Raw genomic sequence first — 23,103 nt, 5'->3', positions numbered from 1 at the left:
CTAGGGTGCTGCATCAGAGGGGCATTAGGACCATGTGATGATCAGCTCCTCATGATCATCTCCTCTTGGTGCACAAATGTATCAGTGTTATCCCAATTCTGCTCAACAGACCTGGAATATCTTGCAATTAAGCGCCGTCCATTTTACCTGCTGTGGGAGATTTCTGCGATCACTCTGGTAGCAGTGTACATTCCACCTCAGGCTAATGTCAAACAAGCTCTAGATTATCTGAGCAACTTGCATGAAACAGCACACCCTGACACCTTCACCATCATTTTGGGGGCCAGTTTGAAAAGTCACTAAATAATTATTATCAACAGATCACTTGCAATACCAGAGGAAACAACACACTGGACCATTGCTACACCACTATCAAGAATGCCTACCATGCTATTCCACGCCCTCACTTCGGGAAGTCTGATCACCTGGCTGTGCTTCTACTCCCTGAGTATAGGCAGAGACTGAAGACTGCAGCACCAGTAGTGAGGACCAAGAAGATATGGACAAGGGAAGCACAGGAGCACTTATAGGCCTGCTTTGAATCGGTGGACTGGACTGTATTCAGGGATTCATCTTCAAATCTGGATGAGCATGCTGCAGTTGTTACCGACTTCATTAAAACCTGTGTGGATGAGTGTGTGCCTACAAAGACTTACTGTACATTCCCAAACCAAAAGCCGTGCATGAACCAAGAGGTACTTCATCTGCTGAAGGCTAGATCTGTGGCATTCAAGTCTGGCAACCCAGGCCTGTACCAGAAAACCAGGTATGATTTGTGGAGGGCTATTTCAAGGGCGAAAAGACAATTTTGAATGAGTTTGGAGGTGACATCAGATGCACAGCGATTCTGATAGGATTTGCAGGTCATTACTTCCTACAAAGCAAAACCTGATAGCATGAATAGCAGCAATGCTTCACTGCCACAGGAACTCAACGCCTTCTACACCCACTTTGAGAAGGACAACATAACTACAGCTGTGAAGATCCCTGCTGCACCCGGTGACCCTGTGATTTCTGTCTTGGAGGCTGATGTTAGACTGTCTTTAAAGAGAGTGAACCTTCGCAAGGCGGAAGGTCCCAATGGAGTACCTGGTAAGGCTCTGAAAACCTGTGCCAACCAACTAGCGGGAGTATTCAAGGACATTTTCAACCTCTCATTGCTACAGTTGGAATTTCCCACCTGCTTCAAAGTGGCAACAGTTATACCAGTGCCTGAGAAGAGTCGTGCGAGCTGCCTTAATGATTATCGTTCAGGAGCGCTCATATCTATGCCGATGAAATGCTTTGAGAGGTTGGTCATGGCCATAATCAACTCCAGCCTCAGCAAGAACCTCAACCCACTGGAATTTGCCCATGGCCACAATAGATGCAATCTCAATGGTTCTTCACACAGCTTAGATCACCTGTGTCAAGATGCTGTTTGTTGACTATAGCTCAGGGTTTAACGCCATCATTCCCACAGTCCTGCTCAATAAGCTACAGAATCTGGGCCTCTGTACCTCCCTCGGTAATTGGATCCTGAACTTCCTAACCAGGAGACCACAATCTGTGCTGAATGGTACTAATATTAGAGCTTTGAACAGTGGCCAGTCGGCGTTTGGGATTGATGAGTAAGAGCAAATTAAAGGGAGGCAGGGTCAATTACAGTGGCCATCGTCACAGCGGACTTTGTTACAGTGAGAGTGGTGATCTTAGGGCTTCAGAGGCTACAGCAAAGAGAAGATTCACTCAGAGAAAGCAAAGGAAAGAAAAGCTCAAGTTTTTCTTTCCTCTCTTCTTTATATCTGCTAAGATAGGACAGTAGAGATGCCAGGCAGGAGAGCGAAATGCTCCTCTTGTGGGAGGTGGGAAGGCAGGGAGAGCTCCCGTGACCCTGGTGACTACAACTGCAAGGAGTGCATCCAGCTGCAGCTTCTAACGAACCACGTGAAGGAGTTGGAGCTGGAACCGGATGAATTCTGGATCATTCAGGAGGCTGAGGGGTGATAGATAGGACACATAGAGAGATAGTTACACCCAAGGTGCAGGACACAGGAAACTGGGTGACAGTCAGGAAGGGGATAGCAGTTAAGGAGCCAGTATGAGTATCCCTGTGGCCATTCACCTGAATAACGGTTATCTCACTTTGAATACTAATGGGAAGGTTAAGTTTCTGCCACTGAGTCTGCCTCAGAAGGGAAGGGGGAGAACGGGCACACTGTGGTGATAGGGGATTCGATAGATAGGAGAATGAATGGACAGGAGGTTCTGTGAGCGAGAATGAGTTTCCCAGAAGCTATGTTGCATCCCAGGTGCCAGGGTCCGGGATATCTCGGATCAAGTCCTTGGCATTCTCAAGCGGGAGGGTGATAAGCCAGAAGTCATGGTCCGTGCAGCTACAAATGACATGGGTAGGATGAGTGACAAATCTCTGCACAGGGAGTTCGTGGAGTTAGGTGCTAAATTATAGGGCAGGACCTCCAGAGTTATGATCTCAGGACTGCTGCACGTGCCACGTGCTAGTGAGGGCAGAACTAGGAAGATTATAGAGTTTAAGGCGCGGCTAAGGAGTTGGTGCAGGAGGGAGGGCATAAGATTTTTGGATCATTGGGCTCTGTTCCAAGGAAGGCGGAACCTGTACAGAAGGGACCATGAGACACAGGAGCAGAATTAGGCCATTCAGCCCATCGAGTCTGCTCCGCCATTTCATCATGGCTGATCCCGGATCCCAATCAACCCCATACATCTGCCTTCTCACCGTATCTTTTGATGCCCTGACCGATCAGGAAACAATCAACTTCCACCTTAAATATACCCACGGACTTGGCCTCCACCACAGTCAGTGGCAGAGCATTCCACAGATTCACTACTCTTTGGCTAAAAAAATTCCTCCTTACATCTGCTCTAAAGAGTCATCCCTCAATTTTGAGGCTGTGCCCTTTAATTCTAGATACCCCCACCATAGGAAACATCCTCTCCACATCTGCCCTATCTTGTTTTTTCAACATTCAGTAGGTTTCAATCAGATCCCCATGCATTCATCTAAATTCCAGTGAGTACAGACTTAATGCTGTCAAATGCTCCTCATATGTTAACTCCTTCATTCGGGAATCATCCTCATGAACTTCCTCTGGACTGTCTCCAATAATAACACATAGATATAGGGCCCAAAACTGTTGACAATACTCCAAGTGCGACCTGACTAGCATCTTCTAAAGCCCCGGCATTATCTCCTTGTTTTTATAATCTATTCCTTTCAAACAAATGCCAACATTGCATTTGCCTTCTTTACCACTGACTCAATCTGTAAATTAACCCTCTGGGCATCATAACGAGGACTCCTAAGCCCCTCTGCACCTCTGATGTTTGAAACTTCTCCCCATTTAGATAATAGTCCACACTAATGTTCCTTTTACCAAAATGCATTATCATACATTTCCCAACACTGTATTCCATCTGCCACTTTTTTGCCCATTCTTCCAATTTGTCTAAGTCCTGCTGCAATCACATTGCTTCCTCAGCACTACCTACCCCTCCACCTATCTTCATATCATCCGCAAACTTTGCCCAAAAGCCATCAATTCCATTTTCCAAATCATTGACAAACAATGTGAAAACCAGCAGTCCCAATACTGACCCCTGAGGAACACCACTAGTCACTGGCAGCCGACCAGAAAAGGCCCCTTTTATTCCCACTGGCTGCCTCCTGCCTGTCAGCCATTCCTCTATCCATGGCAGTATCTTCCTTGTAACGCCACAGGATTTTGTCTTGTTAAGCAGCCTCATATGTAGTTCCTTATCAAACACCTTGTGAAAATTCAAGTAAATGACATCAACTTTCTCTCCTTTGTCCACCCTGCTTGTTACTTCCTCGAAGAACTCTAACAGTTTTGTCAGGCAAGATATCTTTTCACAGAAACCATGCTGACTTTGACTTATTTTATCATTAGTCCCCAAATACCCTGAAATCTTATCCTTTATAATGGACTCCAACACTTTCCCAACCACTGAGATTAGGCTAACTGGTCTATAATTTCCTTTCTTTTGCCTTCCTCCCTTCTTGAAGAATGGAGTGAAATTTGCAATATTACAGTCCTCTGGGACTATGTCAGAATCAAGTGATTCTTGAAAGATCATGACCAATGCATCTGTTATCTCTTCAGCAACCTCTCTCAGGGCTCTGGGATGTAGTCCATCTGGTCCAGGTGACTTATCTACCTCAAGACATTTCAGTTTGCCCAGCACTTTTTCCTTTGTAATAGCAAACTAGCCAATAATATTAAAGAGGACAGAAAAAGTTTCTTCAGATACATACAGTGTAAAAGAGAGGTAAGAGTGAATATTGTATCACAGGAAAGAATGCTGAAAAGGTAGTAAAGGGAGATAATGAACTGGCAGATGAACTGAATAAGTTTTTTGTATCAGTATTTACTGTGAAGGACACTGGCAGTATGGTAGAAGTTCCAGGTGTCAGGGGGCACGTAGAGTGTGAAGTTACCCTAACTAGAGAGAAGGCCCTTTGAAAACTGAAAGCTCTGAAGGTAGATAAGTCACCTGGACCAGATGGTGTACTGAAAGAGGTGGCTAAAGAGATTGTGGAGCTGATTACATCCTTGCTTTTATATTCTAGTCCTCTTGAAATGAATGCAAACTCCGCATCCACCTTCCTCACCACTGACTCAACCTGCAAATCAACATTAGAAAATCCTGCACAAGGATTCTCAAATACTTTTGCAACTCAGATTTTTGAATTTTCCCTCCATTTAGAAAATGGTTGTCACTTTTATTTCTTCGACAAAAGTGCATGACCATACACTTCCCAGCACTGTATTCCATCTGTTACTTTTTTGCCTATTCTCCTAATCTGTGTCCTACTGCAGCCTCTATACTTCCTCAAAATTACCTGCCCCTCCACCTATTTTTGCTTCATCTGCAAACTTGGCCACAAAGTCATCAATTCTGCCATCCAAGTCATTGACGTATAACGTAAAAAAATACGTCCCAACACAGATCCCTGTGGAACGCCACTAGTCACTGGCAACCTACCAGAAAGACTCCCTTTATTGCCACTCTATGCCTGCTGCCAATCAGCCAAGGCTCTGTCCATGCTCTATCTATCCATCCTGTAATACCACGGGCTCTTAACTTGTTAAGCAACCTCATGTGTGGCACCTTGTCAAAGGCCTTCTGAAAATCCTAGTACACAACATCCACCAATTCTCCTTTGTCTATCCTGTTTGTTATTTCTTCAAAGAATTCCAACAGATTTGTCAGGCAAGATTTTCCCTTGAGGAAACCATGCTGACTATGGCTAATTTTATCATGTGCCTCCAAGTACTCCAAAATCACATCCTTGATAATTGATTCCAACATCTTCCCAACCACTGAGTTCAGACTAACTGGCCCATAGTTTCCTTTCTTCTGTCTCTTCCCCTTCTTGAAAAGTGGTGTGACATTTGAAATTTTCCATTCCTCTAGAACCATGCCAGAATCACTTCATTCTTGAAAGTTCATGACTAATGCCTTCACAATCTCTTCAGCCACCTCTTTCAGAACCCTGAGGTGTAGACCATCTGGTCCAGGTGACTTATCTACCTCCAGACCTTTCAGTTTCCCAAGAACTTTCTCCCTAGTAATGGTAACTTCACACACTTCTGCCCCCCTCACACTCTCAAACTTCTGGCATACTGCTAGTATCATCCAGAGTCTCCCCTATCCCGGAGAGTGATCAGACAGAGCAGTAATTGGCTGGGCAGGCAGGCCCCCTATACTGGAGACTGACCTGGCAGGAAGGACCCCTATCCTAGAGAAATACCAGGCAGGCAGGATCCATATCCAGGATACTGACTTGGAATGCAGAACCCCAACCCCGCAGAATCTGAGCAGATTGGACCTCTATCCCAGAGACTGACCGGGCAGGCAGGACGCATATAAGATCATAAGACAATGAGACACAGGAACAGAATTAGGCCAGTCAACCCAACGTCTGCTCCGCTATTCCATCATGGCTGATTTATTATCCCTCTCAATTCCGTTCTCCTGCCTTCTCCCCATAATCTTTGACATCCTGACTAACCAAGAACCTATCAATATCCACTTTAAATATACTCTATAACTTGGCCTACACAGCCACCTGTGGCAATGAATTCCACAGATTCTTCACTCTCTGGCTAAAGAAATTCCTCCTCATCTCTGTTCTGAATGGACGTCCCTCTATTCTGAGGCTGTGCCCTCTGGTCCTAGACTCCCTGACTTCAGGAAACATCCTCTCCACGTCCACTTTGTTTAGGTCTTTCAATATTCAATAACTTTCAATGAGATCCCCCCCACCCGCCCCATTCCTCTAAACTCCAGCAAGTACAGACGCAGAGCCAAACACACCTCATACATTAACCCTTTCATTCCTAGAATCATTCTCCTGAACCTCCTCTGACCCTGTCCAATGCCTGCATATCTTTTCTTATATAAAGGGTCAAAAATCTGCTCTCAATATTCCAAGTACAGTCTGACCAACGCCTTATAAAACCTCAGCAATATGTCCTTGTTCTTACACTTCCGTTCTCACAAAATGAATGCTAACATTGCTTTTACCTTCCTCACCACCGACTCAACCTGCAAGTTAACCTTTAGGGAATCCTGCACGTGGATCCATATCCCGGAGACTGGGCAGCAGGACATTAAGAAGGTACGAATTGCAATAAAAAAAAATCCAGAGTTACTTATTGATAGAAATGGACTGTTTCGAAGAACAAGCCAGTGACGAAAAGGCACCCGTTGGGTCTGTACCTGTCCCATAAGCAGTGAGCAGCCGTTATCACCCACTTTGCTCCGATGATCGTCCCTCCACAAACATGCCTCTTACGCCGTTTCAAAGACACCTACAGAAGAAGATGAACATGACTGAATGTGAGAAGATCGACGCAAAATCCTGAAGGAACTCAGCCTGTCAGGCAGCATCTATGGAAGGAAATGATCAGTTGCCGTTTTGGGTTAGGGTCACAATTAGGGCTGAGAAGGCCTACCAGTGGATCGAATCCCACCTACCTGCCAAGGGTGCGCTCCAGGCTGGAACTCCTTGCCTCCGACAATCCGCTTCCGCAACCTGTTCCGGACCCCTCCCCGCTCTGGAGCAGCGCCACATTTCACTGCTTGCATGGGAAACAGACAGGAAAGTTAGTTTCATGCAAAGAGAAAATTGCTGGAGGAACTCAGTGGGTCAGGCAGCATCTGTGGAGCAAAGTGGATAGTCAACATTCAGACTTGGACTTGTCCCCATTAGAACCAGCAGTGGAACCAATCCTGACCTAGAACATCGACCATTCCTTTCCCTCTACAGATGCTCACAGCTTGGTAGGACCGTAAAAAAAGCTGTTGGCACATTGGCCTTCACAAATCAAAGTACTGAGTACAGGAGTTGGGATGTTATGTTGAAGTTATATAAGATGCTGGTGATGTCTAATTTGGAGTATTATGTGTAGTTTTGGCCACATACCTACCGGAAAGATATAAAAAGGTTTGAAAGAGTTCAGAGAAAATTTACAAGAATATTGCCAGAACCGGAGGACCTGAATTACAGGGAAAGATTGAACAGGTTAGAACTTTACTCCCTAGAATGTAGTAGATTGAAGGGAGATTTGGTAGAGGTATACAAAATTATGAGAAATACAGATAGGGTAAACCTCTTCACTCAGAGGGTCGTGAGAGGGTGGAACAAGCTACCGGCGCAAGTAGTGCATGCGAGCTTGATTTGAACATTTAAGAGAGGTTTGGATAGATACAGCTATGGTAGGGGTACGGAGGGATTTGGTCCCGGTGCAGGTCGATGGGAGTGGGCAGTTTAAATGTTTTGGCACGGACTGACGGACCTGTTTCTATGCCGTACTGGTCTATAACTCTATGCCTAGAAGGCACTGTTGTAGGGAGAATCAACCTCTTCTCTTTAACTATGAAAATCATTAAAGAAGTAAATTCAGGCTTACCGTTCGGATTTTGCATTGATTTCGAGTCTGTGCCAGCACTGGCGTGAAGCATTACCACAAGCAGGAAGAGCTTAGCAGGAGACATCAGCATCGTGGTCAGTGTGCAAGAGAGAGGAGGAGCAGGAGACGGGGAGAGCAAGAAAGAGAAAGAAGCAGAGAGCAAGAGAGCGGAAGAGAGAGAGAGAGAGAGAGTCAGAAAGAGATGTACAGTTCTCCAACCAAGTGGAGGACAGCTGAGATACCAACTGCCACTGCCCAGTTACTGTTTAACCAGGATGGTTGCAACTGTTCAAGAGTGAAGAACTCTCGCCTGAGTTTATACTGGAGCGATGATTCACTGTAAAGGCTGCATGAGGGAATATAAATCGCATCACTGATTTTTACACGGCCCCAGTGAAGCACTTTGAATTCCTGGGGGTCGGAAGTGATAACAGACGTCAGTCTCTCTTCTCTGTGGGGTCAGAGCAACAACAGAGGTGGATATTGAACTTCAAATCATGTGGCCAACTTGTCCATAGCAACCAAGATGTCTCATCTCATTTGCTGTGACTTGGCCTACATCCCTCTGAACCTTTCCTATCCAAGTACCATACAACTGTCTTTTAAACATTGCAAGCAGGTTAAAGGTGAAAGGTGTAAGTTTTAAGGGGAATATGAGGGGAAACTTCTTCACTCAGAGTGTTGTGAGAGTGTGGAACAAGCTCAGGAGCCAGAGGAAGCAAGCAGGTTCAGTTTCAATGTTTTAAAAGAAACTCTGATAGGTACATGGATGGTAGGGGTATGGGGGGTCTACGGTTCCAATGCATGGAAGTGGGCAGCATGGACTAAAAGGGCTGAAGGGCCTGTTTCCGACTTTGCTATGAATCTATGACTCTTGTTATTGTATCTGCTTCAGCCACCTTCCTCTGGCAGTTCATTCCACATAAAATAGATACCACCCTCCGTGTAAAACAAAAGGCACTCAAATTCCTATTCAATATTTCCCCTTAAACCTGTGCCCTCTAGTTCTTGATTCCTCCGCTTTGGGACAAACACTTCTTTTTTGCACTATTTATTTATTTTGGTACCTATAGTAATTTTTAAGTCTTTGCACTGTACTGCTGCCATAAGACAACATTCAGGTTAACACAAGAGATTCTGCAGATGCTGGAAACCCAGAGCAACACACACAAAATGCCGGAGGAACTCAGCAGGTCAGGCAGCATCTGTGGAGAGGAATGAACAGTCGCCATTTCGGGCTGAAACCCTTCATCAGGACAGGAAAGGAAGGAAGCAGAAGCCAGAATGTGAAAATATAGGAGGGGAAGGGATACAAGCTGGAAGGTAATAGGTGAGAACATGTGAGGAGGGGAAAGTAGGTGGGTGTGGGAGGAGGAGGATGGAGTAAGAAGCTGGGAGGTGATAGCTGGAAAAGGTAAGGGGCTGGAGAAGGGAGAATCTGATAGGAGAGGAGGATGGACCATGGAGAAAGCCAAGGAAAATGTGATAGGCAGATGAAGAGAAAAAGAAGACAGAATGGGCAATGGAAGAAGAGGGAAAAATTAGAGAAATCAATGTTCACTTTATATAAGTTAACAATAATAAATCAGATTCTGATTTAGATTCTGAAATCTCACGGTTTAGATTCAGATTCATTTATTTATCATATGTACATCGAAACATACAATGAAATGCGCCGTTTGTGTTAGCAACTAAGGACATGCTGGCGGCAGACTGCAAGTGCTGCCTCACATTTGGGCGCCAACATAGCATGTCTACAATGTTCAGCAGAACAACTCAAGCAACAACGACACAATGGAACTAAAACAAGGCATCAAGAGGAAAACAAGCCCCTTTCCCACCCTCTCACCCACCCACTCACTCACACAGACAGATAGGCCTCAAACACCACCCCACCCCCCACCATGTAGCGCTGGCAGAAGTTACAGAGGTAGGGAGGGGAGAAAGTTATGGTGAGAGATGAAATTAAAATCTTGGTGTCAACATGTTGGAAACAAATTGCTTCTGAAATCATCAAAATAAAATTTAAACTCAAGACCACAAAACGCATCAAGGTTAGCGTAATGCTGTACAGCACCAGTAATACGGGTTCAACTCCTGCTGCAGTCTGTAAGGCGTTATTACATTCTCCCTGTGAATTCGGTGGTTTCCTCCGGGTGCTCCTGTTTCCTCCTACATTCCAAAGACGTAGCAGTCGGTCATTGTAAATTGTCCAGTGATTGGGCTAGCATTAAACTGGTGGGTTTGCTTGATGCTGAGGCTCTGTGGGCCAGAAGACCCTGTACTGCAACGTATCTCTAAATAAGTAAATAGCTAAAATGAGGGAGCATAATTTTAATGTGATTGGAGTAAAGTATAGTGGGGATATCAGAGGCAGGTTTTTTGCAGAGTGTTGGGTACGTGGAACGTGCTGCCAGGGGTGGTGATAGAGGCTGGTACATTAGGGACACTTTTAGAGACTCGTAGATGGGCACATGGATGATAGAAAAATGGAGGGTTATGTGGGAGGGATGGGTTAGATTGATCCTGGAGTAGGTTAAAAGGTTAGCACAACATCGTGGACCAAAGGGTCTATAGCATGCTGTAATTTTCCATCTTCTGTGTTCTAAATGTGATAAGCAAAACTGGGACAAATTGAAGTAAGAAGGGAGTGGGTATCTCCGAGACACTGGCACAGTGATTCACCTTACAACAGGAATTCGTTGTCACTATCCCCCACTGGGACCAGTCTGATGAATATGGCTTCTTCTTCTCGGAAGTCCGTCAGGAACGACAATGATGTCCATGATACCTCTGATAAGAACGAAGCCCGAACTGGGAAGTGCGGATGCACCCGCAGCTCGGGCACATTACAGCCATTGAAGGGTCAGGTCGTCTCTCCTTGTGGTCCTGGCACTTTTGATCGAGGTCCTTCAGCCACTGCTCGTCGAATATGCTGGTGCTTTTGTAGACTGCCAGGCGCCAAGCGTTGCTGTCTTTGGCCAAGGCCTCCTGACCAGTCACAGGGATATTTCATGCCTTCAAGGGTGCTTTCACACAGTCTTTGTAGTGCTTTGTGGGGCCTCCCTGCTTTCCGGTGCCATGGCCCAGCTCAGAGAAGAACACCATCTTTGGAAGGCGGATGTCTTCCATCCTGACCACATGTCCAACTCATCAAAGTTGAGCCTTCATGATCAGTGTCTCTGTGCCAGAGCTCTGGGCCCTTTGTAGCACTTCTGTGGTGAGGACTCTGTTACAAGATGTCCATGATCTTGTGAAGGCATTGCAGGTGGAACTGGTCAATCACCTTGATGTGCCTGTGGTATGGGGTCCATGTTTCACAGCCGTACAGCAGAGAAGTCAGGCTGACTGCACTGTAGACTGCCATCTTGATGTTCAGCTGGATGCCACGTTCTCCCCACACATATCCATAGCCTGCCAAAGGATACCCCAGCTTCTGCAAGTCTGTTTGTTACTTCTCCATCTAGACTGCAGGGTGAGGTGAGGCAGTTTCCCAGGTAGGTGAAGGCATCAACATTGTTGAACTGTGTGCCTTCGATCTCAATTCATAGTTCCACAGGGTTGGTATGGGGTGCGGGCTGAAGTAGAACTTCTGTCTTCTGCAGGCTGATGGTTTGGTCGAATTTTCTTGCAGCCACAGCGAGACAGTCAGCGAGGTCCTACAGGTCCCTTTCAATGTGCGTTGCAAGAGCCCAGTCATCTGCAAAGAGGAAGCCTTGTACTATTGCTTCCAGCACTTTGGTCTTGGTCTTGAGGCGTCGCAGTTCAAAGAAGCGTCCATCAGTCCTGTAACGAATTGTTATTCCCTCATCAGTCTGTGAGAGAGCAGAGAACAGCATGATGGCAAACAGAGTAGGTGCAAGGACACAGCCCTGCTGGACACCGTTAGTTACTAGGAAGGGGTCAGGGGTCAATGACCCTGGACATCGTGCAGTCGTGGTATGACCTGCCAATGTTTACCATCCTGGGGGGGGGGGGGGGGGGCCTAACTTGATAAGGATGCGCCAAAGGCGTGTGCAACTGATGGTATCAAATGCCTTCGTCAGATCCACAAAGAGGATGTAGAGATTCTGGTTCTGCTCCTGGCTCTTCTCCTGGATCTGTCTGACAGCAAAGATCATGTCCATGGTCCCTCTGTTAGATCTGAAACCGCATTGGCTCTCTGAGTCAATGTCATCAAGGAGATGAGAGGTAACCTGTTCAGTATGGTACGGGCCATGATCTTCCCGGCTGTGCTCAGGAGAGACATGCCTCTGTGGTTGTCACAGGACGCCCTGTCCCCCTTGTCCTTGTACAGGTGGATGATGTTAAATCCCTAAAGTCCCATGGTACACAGGCTTTGTCGCAGAACCGCCACACGAGTTTTTAAATCAGAGTTTTCTTTCTCCTCGGTGTGCTGCCATCCCAGGCTAACAAGCCCCACCTGCCCGAAGCAACTGGTTTTAAGCCACCAGTGACCCACCTTCACTCCTTCTCCTGTCAGGGTAAACAGTTCCACCACATGAAGGTCAGGGGTTGCCTTGGTTATCAGCGGCTATTTGAGACGCATGCCATTGGGAACACTTCATAGGTAGTGGGAGCTTATCCCCACTAGCACCCTGGCTATGAGAACCATTTGGAACATGTGTTCCAAAGGACAGATAAGGCTATAAAACCCATTGCCCACTACTGGGTAGGCTAATCCTTTACACAAAATCTGAAATGGCTTTGCATCAGAAAATTGTGTAACTCTTTGATTCAGGCTGAAATAGACACTGCTTGTACACTGGATTTTACTTCACTCAGGCAATAAAAGTATTGTTCAGTGTGGAGACTTCATCCATTGCCAAACCTTCATACGATTGCATAGAGTTCTGGTCGCCTCAGTTTAGGAAGGACGTCGAGGCTTTGGAGAGGGTGAGGAAGAGTTTACCAGATTGCTGTCTGGTTTAGAGGGCATGGGCTATACTGAGTGGTTGGACGAACTTGGGGTTGTTTTCTCTGGAGCAGCGGAGGCTGAGGGGAGATCTGATAGAGGTTTATAAGATTATGAGAGGCAGAGATAGAGCAGTCAGACAGCATCTTTTTCCCAGGGTTGAACTGTTGAACCAGAGGTCATGCATTTAAGGTAAGAGGGATAATTTCAAAGGAGATGTGAGGGGCAAGTTTTTTTACACAGAGAGTGGTACGTCCTGGGGTGGTGGTAGAGGCAGAAACTTCGGGGATTTTTAAAATAATTTATTTATTGAGATACAGTGCCTTACGGCCCTTCGAGCTGCACTGCCCAGCAAACCCCGATTTAACCCCAGCCTAATCACGGGACAATTTACAAAGACCAACTAACCTACAAAATGGTACGTCTTTGGACTGTGGGAGGAAACCAGAGCACCCGGAGAAAATCCACGCAGTCACGGGGAGAACGTACAAACTCCTTACAGATAGCAGAGGGAAATGAACCCGGGTTGCTGGAACTATAAAGCATTGTGCTCACCAGTACGCCACTGTGCCACCACAGCGACATTTAGATGGGCACGTGAACGTGAGGGAAGGATACGGACATTGTGGAGGCAGAAGAGGTTGGCTTAGTTGGCCGTTTGATTACTAATTGAATTGGTTTTGCACAATATTGTGGGCTGAAGAGCTTGGTCCTACACTGTACTGTTCAACATTCGATGTTAACAATAAGGGTAAGGATGTAGATTTGTTATTTAACTTTCCTGTGCCTGCTTGTATATTTATATAATCATTAGCGGGAACATGAAGGGGAGCTTCCTGTGTGACCTTAGTCCTAGCAAGGACTAGGCCTCAAGCTGCGTTGTTGCCTGTTTCCAGCCGTCCAGGAGAGAGGCGTCGGAGCTGGTACCGGAGGCGGTGTGGCGTGGCGTTCATGCTGGTGGCATCAGTGCTGCCCCCAGTGTTCACTCGGCAGAAGACAAGCTGCATTGTGCTCGACTGCGGACTGCTTTACCACTGTGACCACTTCAGCTGCAGTGAAGCGCCCTGGAATGTCCTGAGGCAGTGCAAAGTCATCGAGAAAAAAACTAATTCTTTTCAATTGTTAGTCAAAGAACCAGTAAAATAAAACTCTTACACAGACGACTGAGGTCTTGTGGGGGTGCAGAAACATTGTCCTAAACTTCTGACAAAGTCATGACTCACCCTACCAAATATCATTGTTTAAGGGCCATAAATGCCACTTTCAGAGCGCAGTATCATTCCAGTCTCCACGGTGACTGTTACAAGTTTGTAAATCGAACACATTCCCATGGTTACAGAGAGTTGGCAGTGGGCCTCATCCACAGGTGTCCCTCTACAGAATGGTTTATATTCCAGCAAAACTCTCTTTATAAGCTCTTGGTAATGCCTCCCGCCCACTCTTACGGCTGTCAGAGGACACGGTAACTCCGGCCCTGCGGAAATGCAAAATGCAAAGGCCAGGAGGATGACCTTTCCCTCATGCCAGAGGAACAAAGGAGCTGGCCAGGAGGAGGACACTCTCCAGGTTACATCAACGGCACTGGCTAAGGCTGACACGGTTGAGAGATTCCATTTCCTAGCAGTGAACATCAATACCCTGTTCTGGTCCAACATCACAGCCAAGAAAGTTTACCTACTCCTCCACTTCCTCAGGAGGCAAAAGAAATTTGCCTCATTCGCTTTGATCCTCATTCATTTTATCAATGCACCATAGAAAACATCCGATCTGGACATATCATTGGCAGCTGCTCTACTCAAGACATTAAGAAACTGCAGGCAGCTACAGATATAGATCAGTTCATCATGGGAACCAGCCTCTCCTCCACATACTCCTTCTACGCTTTTCACTGCCTCAGTAAAACAGCCAGCAGAGTCAAACACCCCACCCCCCTGGATGTTCTCTCTTCTCCCCCTCCCATGGGACAGCAGATACAAAGTCTGAAAGCCCATAAAGTACTGTGCAAAATTCTTAGGCACATATATATAGCTAGTATGCCTAAGGCAATACTGTTGTGATTTTATGTATTGCACTGTACTGCTGCCGTCAAAAAAAGAACTAATTTCATGACATATGTGAGTGATGATAAACCTGATTTTGATGGGTCTCTATTGTGGACTGAGAGTGGGAAGGGGGCAGGGAGAGGGGACTCATGGTTGGGAAAAAGGGAAGGGAGAGGGGAGGGAGTGGGAAGCATCAGAGAGACATTCTGTAATGATTAATAAACCATTGGTTTGGAATCAAATGACCTTGCCTGGAGTCTCAGGGCTGGGACACCAACTGCCCTTGCCCCTGGCACTCCTTTGCTGCCACCTGTGCCACACCCCTCCCACAGCACTCGACCCACACCAGTCCCAACATCCTTTGCTCCTGCCAGATTTACAAACTCGCTCTCTGCTCCATGTTGACAAATACAGTACTGTGCAAAAGTCTTAGGCACCCTAGCTGTATGTACGTGCCTAAGACTTCTGCACAGACTGTACAACCAGACTCAAAAACAATTTCTACCTCACTGTTCTGAAACCATTGAATGGTTTCCTCATTGGATAAGATGGACACTTGACCTCACAATCTACCTCATTGTGACCTTGCACCTTATTGTTTACCTGCAGTGCACCTTCTCTGTAAGTGTCACACTTTATTCTGCATTCTGTTATTGTTTTCCCTTGTTCTAGCTCAATGAACTGTGTAATGAATTCATCTGTATGGACAGCATTTGAAAGAAAGTGTTTCACCTGTGACAAGAATACACATAGATTAAGATGTAGCTGTCCTGTGCTGGCACCAGTGGGATCAGCAGTTGGTCTGCCACCTGTCTTCAGGAGAGAGAGAGATAAGGAAAACAATGGAGCAGCATTTGGAGATGTTAATGAAGGGGAAGGAGAGCTGTCAAGCTCGGCTCCCCCTTTGAACCCTGAACTGTTTGAAGTGATGGACAGGCGATACCCCAGCAGGGGGATAAAAAGGGACAGGTTCGCTAAGGCAGGACACACACACGACACCCGAGGTAACAAGACCCTGGAAGCGGTGCGTCTCTCACAAGTCGGTGGGAAGTTCCGGGCCATAGACGCACAGGGTGGAAAGGCACGATCGGCGGGAACCTGGTGTGTGTCCGCCCTTGCCTGGGTGCCAGGTTCACCGCAGGGAAACGATCGTATCTGGAAACGGAGAGGTCACGGTCGGTGACCTCAGATGACATCACAAAGGACTCGCCCGAAAGCTGACTGCGAAGAATATCGAAGGTCTGTGTGGAAGTCGTTTTGAATATGCATTCGTTTTGCTCTCTCTCTCCTTCCCCTCACTGTCCATCGCCACGGCAGCAATTACTACGAACTGAGCTGAACTAAATTGAACTGAACTTTGCGTCACTTTGAAACTGGTCATTTACCCCTAGACAACGATAGAGCTTGATTGATCCTGTTATCTTAATTCTGTGTACATGTATGTTTATCATTGCTGAACTGTTGCATTCATTATCCTTTTGATTAGAGTACTGTGTTGCTTGTTTCTTTAATAAAACTTTCTTAGTTCTAGTAATCCAGACTCCAACTGAGTGATCCATTTCTGCTGGTTTGGCAACCCAGTTACGGGGTACGTAACACACCGTACCTCAGTACACGTGACAATAATAAACTAATTTGCCAACTTTACCTGTAGCAAGGTCTGAGGAAATTATTTTATAGCATTGAATTAATTTCTGCAAGTTTTCAGATGTCCAGGAACTCTCTGCACCAACTTAAGACTATAACATATAGGAGCAGGCTTACGCCACTCGGCACTTCAAGTCTGCTCCTTCATTCCATCGTGGCTGATTTACTATCTTCTTAAATTTATTTATTGAGATACAGCGTGGAATAGGCCTTTCTGGCCCTCCAAGCTACGCCGCCCACCAATCCCGATTTGATCCTAGCCCAATCACAGGACAATTGACAATGATCAATTAACCCACCAACTGGTACATCTTTGGACTGTGGGAGGAAACCGGAGCACCCGGAAGAAACCCATGCGGTCACGGGGGGAAAGTGCAAGTTCCTTGAATTGAATCCAGGTTGCCTGTACTGTAAAGCATTGTGCTAACCACTAAACTGGCAGGCCATCCCAACTTAACCCCAAATCCATTTCCTCTGGTACTACAAGACACCCATCTCAAAACTACTTTCTTGGCTGTAAAGTACGTAGTGACTTTTTATTTTCATTAATTTTTAATTAGTTATTTTTAATTAAAGTTGATTTTTTTGGCATTGGTTTATTATCATCACATGTACCAAGATACAGTGAAAAGTTTGTCTTGCAAACTGTTCATACAGATCAAATACAGAGCATTGAGATAGAACAAGGTAAAATAATAACAATGCAGACCAAAGTGTAAAATCTACAGAGAAAGTGCAGTGCAAAGTTTAAAGTATAAAGTAAATCTACCATTAATGTACATATACCATGTACCACCCTAAGATTCATTTTCTAGCAGGCATTTACAGTAGAACAAAGAAATACAATAGAATCAATGAATACACACACAAAGACTGACAAACAATGTGTAAAAGAAGTCACACTGAAAATCAAAAAAATACATAAATAACTAAATAAATAATACTGAGAACATGAGTTGTAATATCCCTGAAGATGGGTCCAATGGTTGTGGAATCAGTTCAATGCTGAAGTATGATAACGGTTGCTGAACCTGATGATGTAATAGCTAAGGCTCCTGTACCTCCTTCCTAATGGCAGCAGTGAGAAGAGAAGAGTTGGAATTGGTTTATATTTGTCATATTTACCAAGATACAATGAAAAGCTCGTTTATTTTAATTACTTATTTATTGGGCTACAATGTGGAGAAGGCCCTTCCAGTCCTTCAAGCCGCGCCTCCCAGCAACACATAGAAACATAGAAACATAGAAAATAGGTGCAGGAGTAGGCCATTCGGCCCTTCGAGCCTGCACCGCCATTTATTATGATCATGGCTGATCATCCAACTCAGAACCCAGCCTTCCCTCCATACCCCCTGACCCCTGTAGCCACAAGGGCCATATCTAACTTCCTTTTAAACATAGCTAATGAACTGGCCTCAACAGTTTGCTGTGGCAGAGAATTCCACAGATTCACCACTCTCTGTGTGAAGAAGTTTTTCCTAACCTCGGTCCTAAAAGGCTTCCCCTCTATCCTCAAACTGTGACCCCTCGTTCTAGACCTCCCCAACATCGGGAACAATCTTCCCGCATCTAGCCTGTCCAATCCCTTTAGGATCTTATACGTTTCAATCAGATCCCCCCTCAATTTTCTAAATTCCAACGAGTACAAGCCCAGTTCATCCAGTCTTTCTTCATATGAAAGACCTGCCATCCCAGGAATCAATCTGGTGAACCTTCTTTGTACTCCCTCTATGGCAAAGATGTCTTTCCTCAGATTAGGGGACCAAAACTGCACACAATACTCCAGGTGTGGTCTCACCAAGGCCTTGTACAACTGCAGTAGTACCTCCCTGCTCCTGTACTCGAATCCTCTCGCTATAAATGCCAGCATACCGTTCGCCTTTTTCACCGCCTGCTGTACCTGCATGCCCACTTTCAATGACTGGTGTATAATGACACCCAGGTCTCGTTGCACCTCCCCTTTTCCTAATCGGCCACCATTCAGATAATAATCTGTTTTCCTATTTTTGCCACCAAAGTGGATAATTTCACATTTATCCACATTAAATTGCATCTGCCATGAATTTGCCCACTCACCCAACCTATCCAAGTCACCCTGCATCCTCTTAGCATCCTCCTCACTGCTAACACTGCCACCCAGCTTTGTGTCATCCGCAAACTTGGAGATGCTGCATTTAATTCCCTCATCCAAGTCATTAATATATATTGTAAACAACTGGGGTCCCAGCACTGAGCCTTGCGGTACCCCACTAGTCACCGCCTGCCATTCTGAAAAGGTCCCGTTTATTCCCACTCTTTGCTTCCTGTCTGCTAACCAATTCTCCACCCACACCAATACCTTACCCCCAATACCGTGTGCTTTAAGTTTGCACACTAATCTCCTGTGTGGGACCTTGTCAAAAGCCTTTTGAAAATCCAAATATACCACATCCACTGGTTCTCCCCTATCCACTCTACTAGTTACATCCTCAAAAAATTTTATGAGATTCGTCAGACATGATTTTCCTTTCACAAATCCATGCTGACTTTGTCCGATCATTTCACCGCTTTCCAAATGTGCTGTTATCACATCCTTGATAACTGACTCCAGCAGTTTCCCCACCATCGACTTTAGGCTAACCGGTCTATAATTCCCCGGTTTCTCTCTCCCTCCTTTTTTAAAAAGTGGGGTTACATTAGCCACCCTCCAATCCTCAGGAACTCGTCCAGAATCTAACGAGTTTTGAAAAATTATCACTAATGCGTCCACTATTTCTTGGGCCACTTCCTTAAGCACTCTGGGATGCAGACCATCTGGCCCTGGGGATTTATCTGCCTTCAATCCCTTCAATTTACCTAACACCACTTCCCTACTAACATGTATTTCGCTCAGTTCCTCCATCTCACTGGACCCTCTGTCCCTTACTATTTCTGGAAGATTATTTATGTCCTCCTTAGTGAAGACAGAACCAAAGTAATTATTCAATTGGTCTGCCATGTCCTTGCTCCCCATAATCAATTCACCTGTTTCTGTTTGCAGGGGACCTACATTTGTCTTTATCAGTCTTTTCCTTTTTACATATCTATAAAAGCTTTTACAGTCCGTTTTTATGTTCTCTGCCAGTTTTCTCTAATAATCTTTTTTCCCCTTCCTAATTAAGCCCTTTGTCCTCCTCTGCTGAACTCTGAATTTCTCCCAGTCCTCAGGTGAGCCACTTTCTCTGGCTAATTTGTATGCTACTTCTTTGGAATTGATACTATCCCTAATTTCTCTTGTCAGCCACGGGTGCACTACCTTCCTTGATTTATTCTTTTGCCAAACTGGGATGAACAATTGTTGTAGTTCATCCATGCAACCTTTAAATGCCTGCCATTGCATATCCACCGTCAATCCTTGAAGTGTCATTTGCCAGTCTATCTTAGCTAATTCACGTCTCATACCTTCAAAGTTACCCCTCTTTAAGTTCAGAACCTTTGTTTCTGAATTAACTACGTCACTCTCCATGTTAATGAAGAATTCCACCATATTATGGTCACTCTTACCCAAGGGGCCTCTCACGACAAGATCGCTAATTAACCCTTCCTCATTGCTCAAAACCCAGTCCAGAATAGCCTGCTCTCTAGTCGGTTCCTCGACATGTTGGTTCAAAAAACCATCCCGCATACATTCCAAGAAATCCTCTTCCTCAGCACCTTTACCAATTTGGTTCACCCAATCTACATGTAGATTGAAGTCACCCATTATAACTGCTGTTCCTTTATTGCACACATTTCTAATTTCCTGTTTAATACCATCTCCGACCTCACTACTACTGTTAGGTGGCCTGTACACAACTCCCACCAGCGTCTTCTGCCCCTTAGTGTTACGCAGCTCTACCCATATCGATTCCACATCTTCTCGGCTTATGTCCTTCCTTTCTATTGCGTTAATCTCTTTTTTAACCAGCAACGCCACCCCACCTCCCCTTCCTTCATGTCTATCCCTCCTGAATATTGAATATCCCTGAACGTTGAGCTCCCATCCCTGGTCACCCTGGAGCCATGTCTCTGTGATCCCAACTATATCATAATCATTAATAACAATCTGCACTTTCAATTCATCCACCTTATTACGAATGCTCCTTGCATTGACACATAAAGCCTTCAGGCGCTCTTTTACAACTCTCTTAGCCCTTTTTAACATGAGTTAACCCCAGCCTAATCACGGGACAATTTACAATGACCAATTAACCTACCAACCAGTACGTCTTTGGACTGTGGGAGGAAACCAGATCATCCAGACGAAACCCACATGGTCACGGGGAGAACGTACAAAGTCCTTACAGGCAGTGGCAGGAATTGAATTGGGCCGCTGGTACCGTAAAGCGTTGTGCTGACCAGTATGCTACCATGCTGCCCTCGAGTTGCGTACTGGTCATACAGATCAGATCATTACACAGAGCACTGAGGTGGAACAAGGTAACACAATAACAATGCAGAACAAAGTGTAACAGGTACAGAGAAAGTACAGGGCAGGTAAACAACGAAGTGCATGATCATAACGAGGTTAAAATTAACTATTAAATTAACACATACATAATGCTGGAGGAACTTGGCAGATAGACAGTAAAACAGGCAAGCCTCAGGTGTTCGAGGTGTTCTGGTCAAGCGTGTCTGTTGTTCCTGGCAGATTTATTATTCCACTCAACCCTATTCTCCTGTCTTCCTCCTGTAACCTTTGATACCCTGACTAATCAAGAACCTGTCAACCTCCTCTTTAATTATACCCAATGACTTGGCCACCTCAGCTGCCTGTGGCAATGAATTCCACAGATTCACCACCCTCTGGCCAAAGAAATCCCTCCTCATCTCTTTTCTAAATGGACTTCCCTTGATTCTGTGGCTGTGCCCTCTGGTCCTGGACTCCCCCACCATAGGAAACATCCACTCTATCCAGGCCTTTCAATATTTAATAGGTTTCAATGAAATCCCCCCTCATTCTTCTAAACTCCAGCGAGTACAGGGCTAGAGCCATCAAACACTCCCCGTACATTAACCCTTTCCCAGAATCACTCTTGTAAACTTCCTCTGCAACTCCGTGAGTCAAACAACATCAACCTAGGGAGGTGGACAGTGAAACGTTCATGTTGAGATCTTTCATCCAAACTCAAGTATTATCACCCACCCTACCTGCCCACTGTAACTATATACCTCTACCAGGTCATCCCCCAGCCCTCTCGGATCCAGGGATAACAATTCCAGCAGAGCATATCTCCTACTAACTGAAGAACTCCATTTCTGGCGACATCCTGGTGAATCTTCTCTCCAGTACAATCCCATCCTGATCACTAAGTGTTGTTGGTGCTCAGCACTCGTCCGGGCAGTTGGAGAGTGTTCCCTTCACACCCCTGACACTGACGATGGAAGGACTTTGTTGGGGGGGGGGCACAGAAGGTCACTCTCTCACCACAGGACAGTTCTGAATCTGAATCAGGTTTGGTATCACTGGCTTACAATACGTGATTAAATTTAATAAGTAGTGCAAAAGAGAGAAAATAGAAGAAGAGTTGAGGAAGTGTTCATGGGTTCATTGTCCATTTAGAAGTATGATGGCAGAAGGAAGAAGCTGTTCCTAAAATGTGGAGTGTGTGTCTTCAGGTTCTTGTACCTCCTCCTTGATGGTAGCAATGAGAAGAGGGCCTGTCATGGCTGATGGGGTCTTTAATGCTGAATGTCAGATTTTGAGGCATCACTGTTTGAAGACACCCTGGATGCTGGGGAGGCTAGTGCCCACGATGGAGCTGGCTGAGGGTGCAACTTCCTGCAGCTTTTTCCAATCCTGTGCCGTGGTCTTGTCTCAATGATGGTGCAGCAGTGAGTGTAATGCTATTAAAGCACCAGCGATCAGGGTTCAATTCCTAACACTGTCAGTAAAGAGTTTGTACGTTCTCCCCTTGACCGTGTGCGTTTCCTCCGGGTGCTCCAGTTTCCTCCCACAGTCCAAAGTCGTACCGGTTAGGGTTAGTAAGTAGTGAGCATGCTATGTTGATGCTTGAAGTTGGTGACTCTAGCTTTCATTGGCTGAGTGAACATTCGGCACGGTAGGACAGGAGTTAGCTTAATGCTTCACAGTTCCAGCAATGGGGCTCAATTCCCGCCACTGTCTGTAAGGAGTTTGTAATTCTCCCCGAGACTGTGTAGTTTCCTCTGGGTGCTCTGGTTTCCTCGCATAGTCTGAAGACGTACGAGTTAGTAGGCTTAGGCCAATTTATACTTGTGTGTCAAATCGATGCCGTACCCTACGCCGTAGCCTGATGCGCACCTCCCCAAAAATGTTACTACGCGTCGCGGTGATGCAGACCATAACAACTGTGATTGGTCCACTTTGTAGCATCGCATTTCCTCCTACGCTGCAATAGCTTCCCATTGGGTGACTGAAGGGCAGGGAAGGAACTCTGGCTGCAATGCTTTCCATAAAGCTTTACAGACCTCCGAAATTATGGAGGACCCTGTGTTTGATGTCAGTTTGTACCTAGCTGCTACAGCCTGTTGACTTCCACCTGAAGCTAAAGCTCGAATGGTG

At 45.7% G+C, this 23,103-nt stretch overlaps 1 protein-coding gene across 3 annotated transcripts in view; it reads right to left on the bottom strand.

Moving 5' to 3' along the window:
- Positions 1-23,103, bottom strand: part of LOC134353561 (ovochymase-2-like) — a 77,872-nt gene that overhangs the window by 21,169 nt on the left and 33,600 nt on the right. Inside the window, exons 1-3 of one of the 3 annotated variants that reach the window (XM_063061598.1) lie at positions 7,959-8,203; positions 7,024-7,127; positions 6,766-6,857 (exon numbers count right to left, since the gene is read on the bottom strand). In XM_063061598.1, the coding sequence (XP_062917668.1) occupies positions 6,766-6,857; positions 7,024-7,127; positions 7,959-8,049 (287 nt within the window). In that variant the 5' untranslated portion in view covers positions 8,050-8,203. Of the gene's footprint in view, positions 1-6,765; positions 6,858-7,023; positions 7,128-7,958; positions 8,204-23,103 lie in introns of those variants that run through there. The other 2 variants (XM_063061599.1, XM_063061600.1) reach the window with 2 other exon arrangements.

The sequence above is a fragment of the Mobula hypostoma genome, chromosome 11, assembly GCF_963921235.1.
Source record: "Mobula hypostoma chromosome 11, sMobHyp1.1, whole genome shotgun sequence".
NCBI classification, from domain to species: Eukaryota; Metazoa; Chordata; class Chondrichthyes; order Myliobatiformes; family Myliobatidae; genus Mobula; species Mobula hypostoma.
This window is presented reverse-complemented; position numbering and strand designations above follow the sequence as displayed.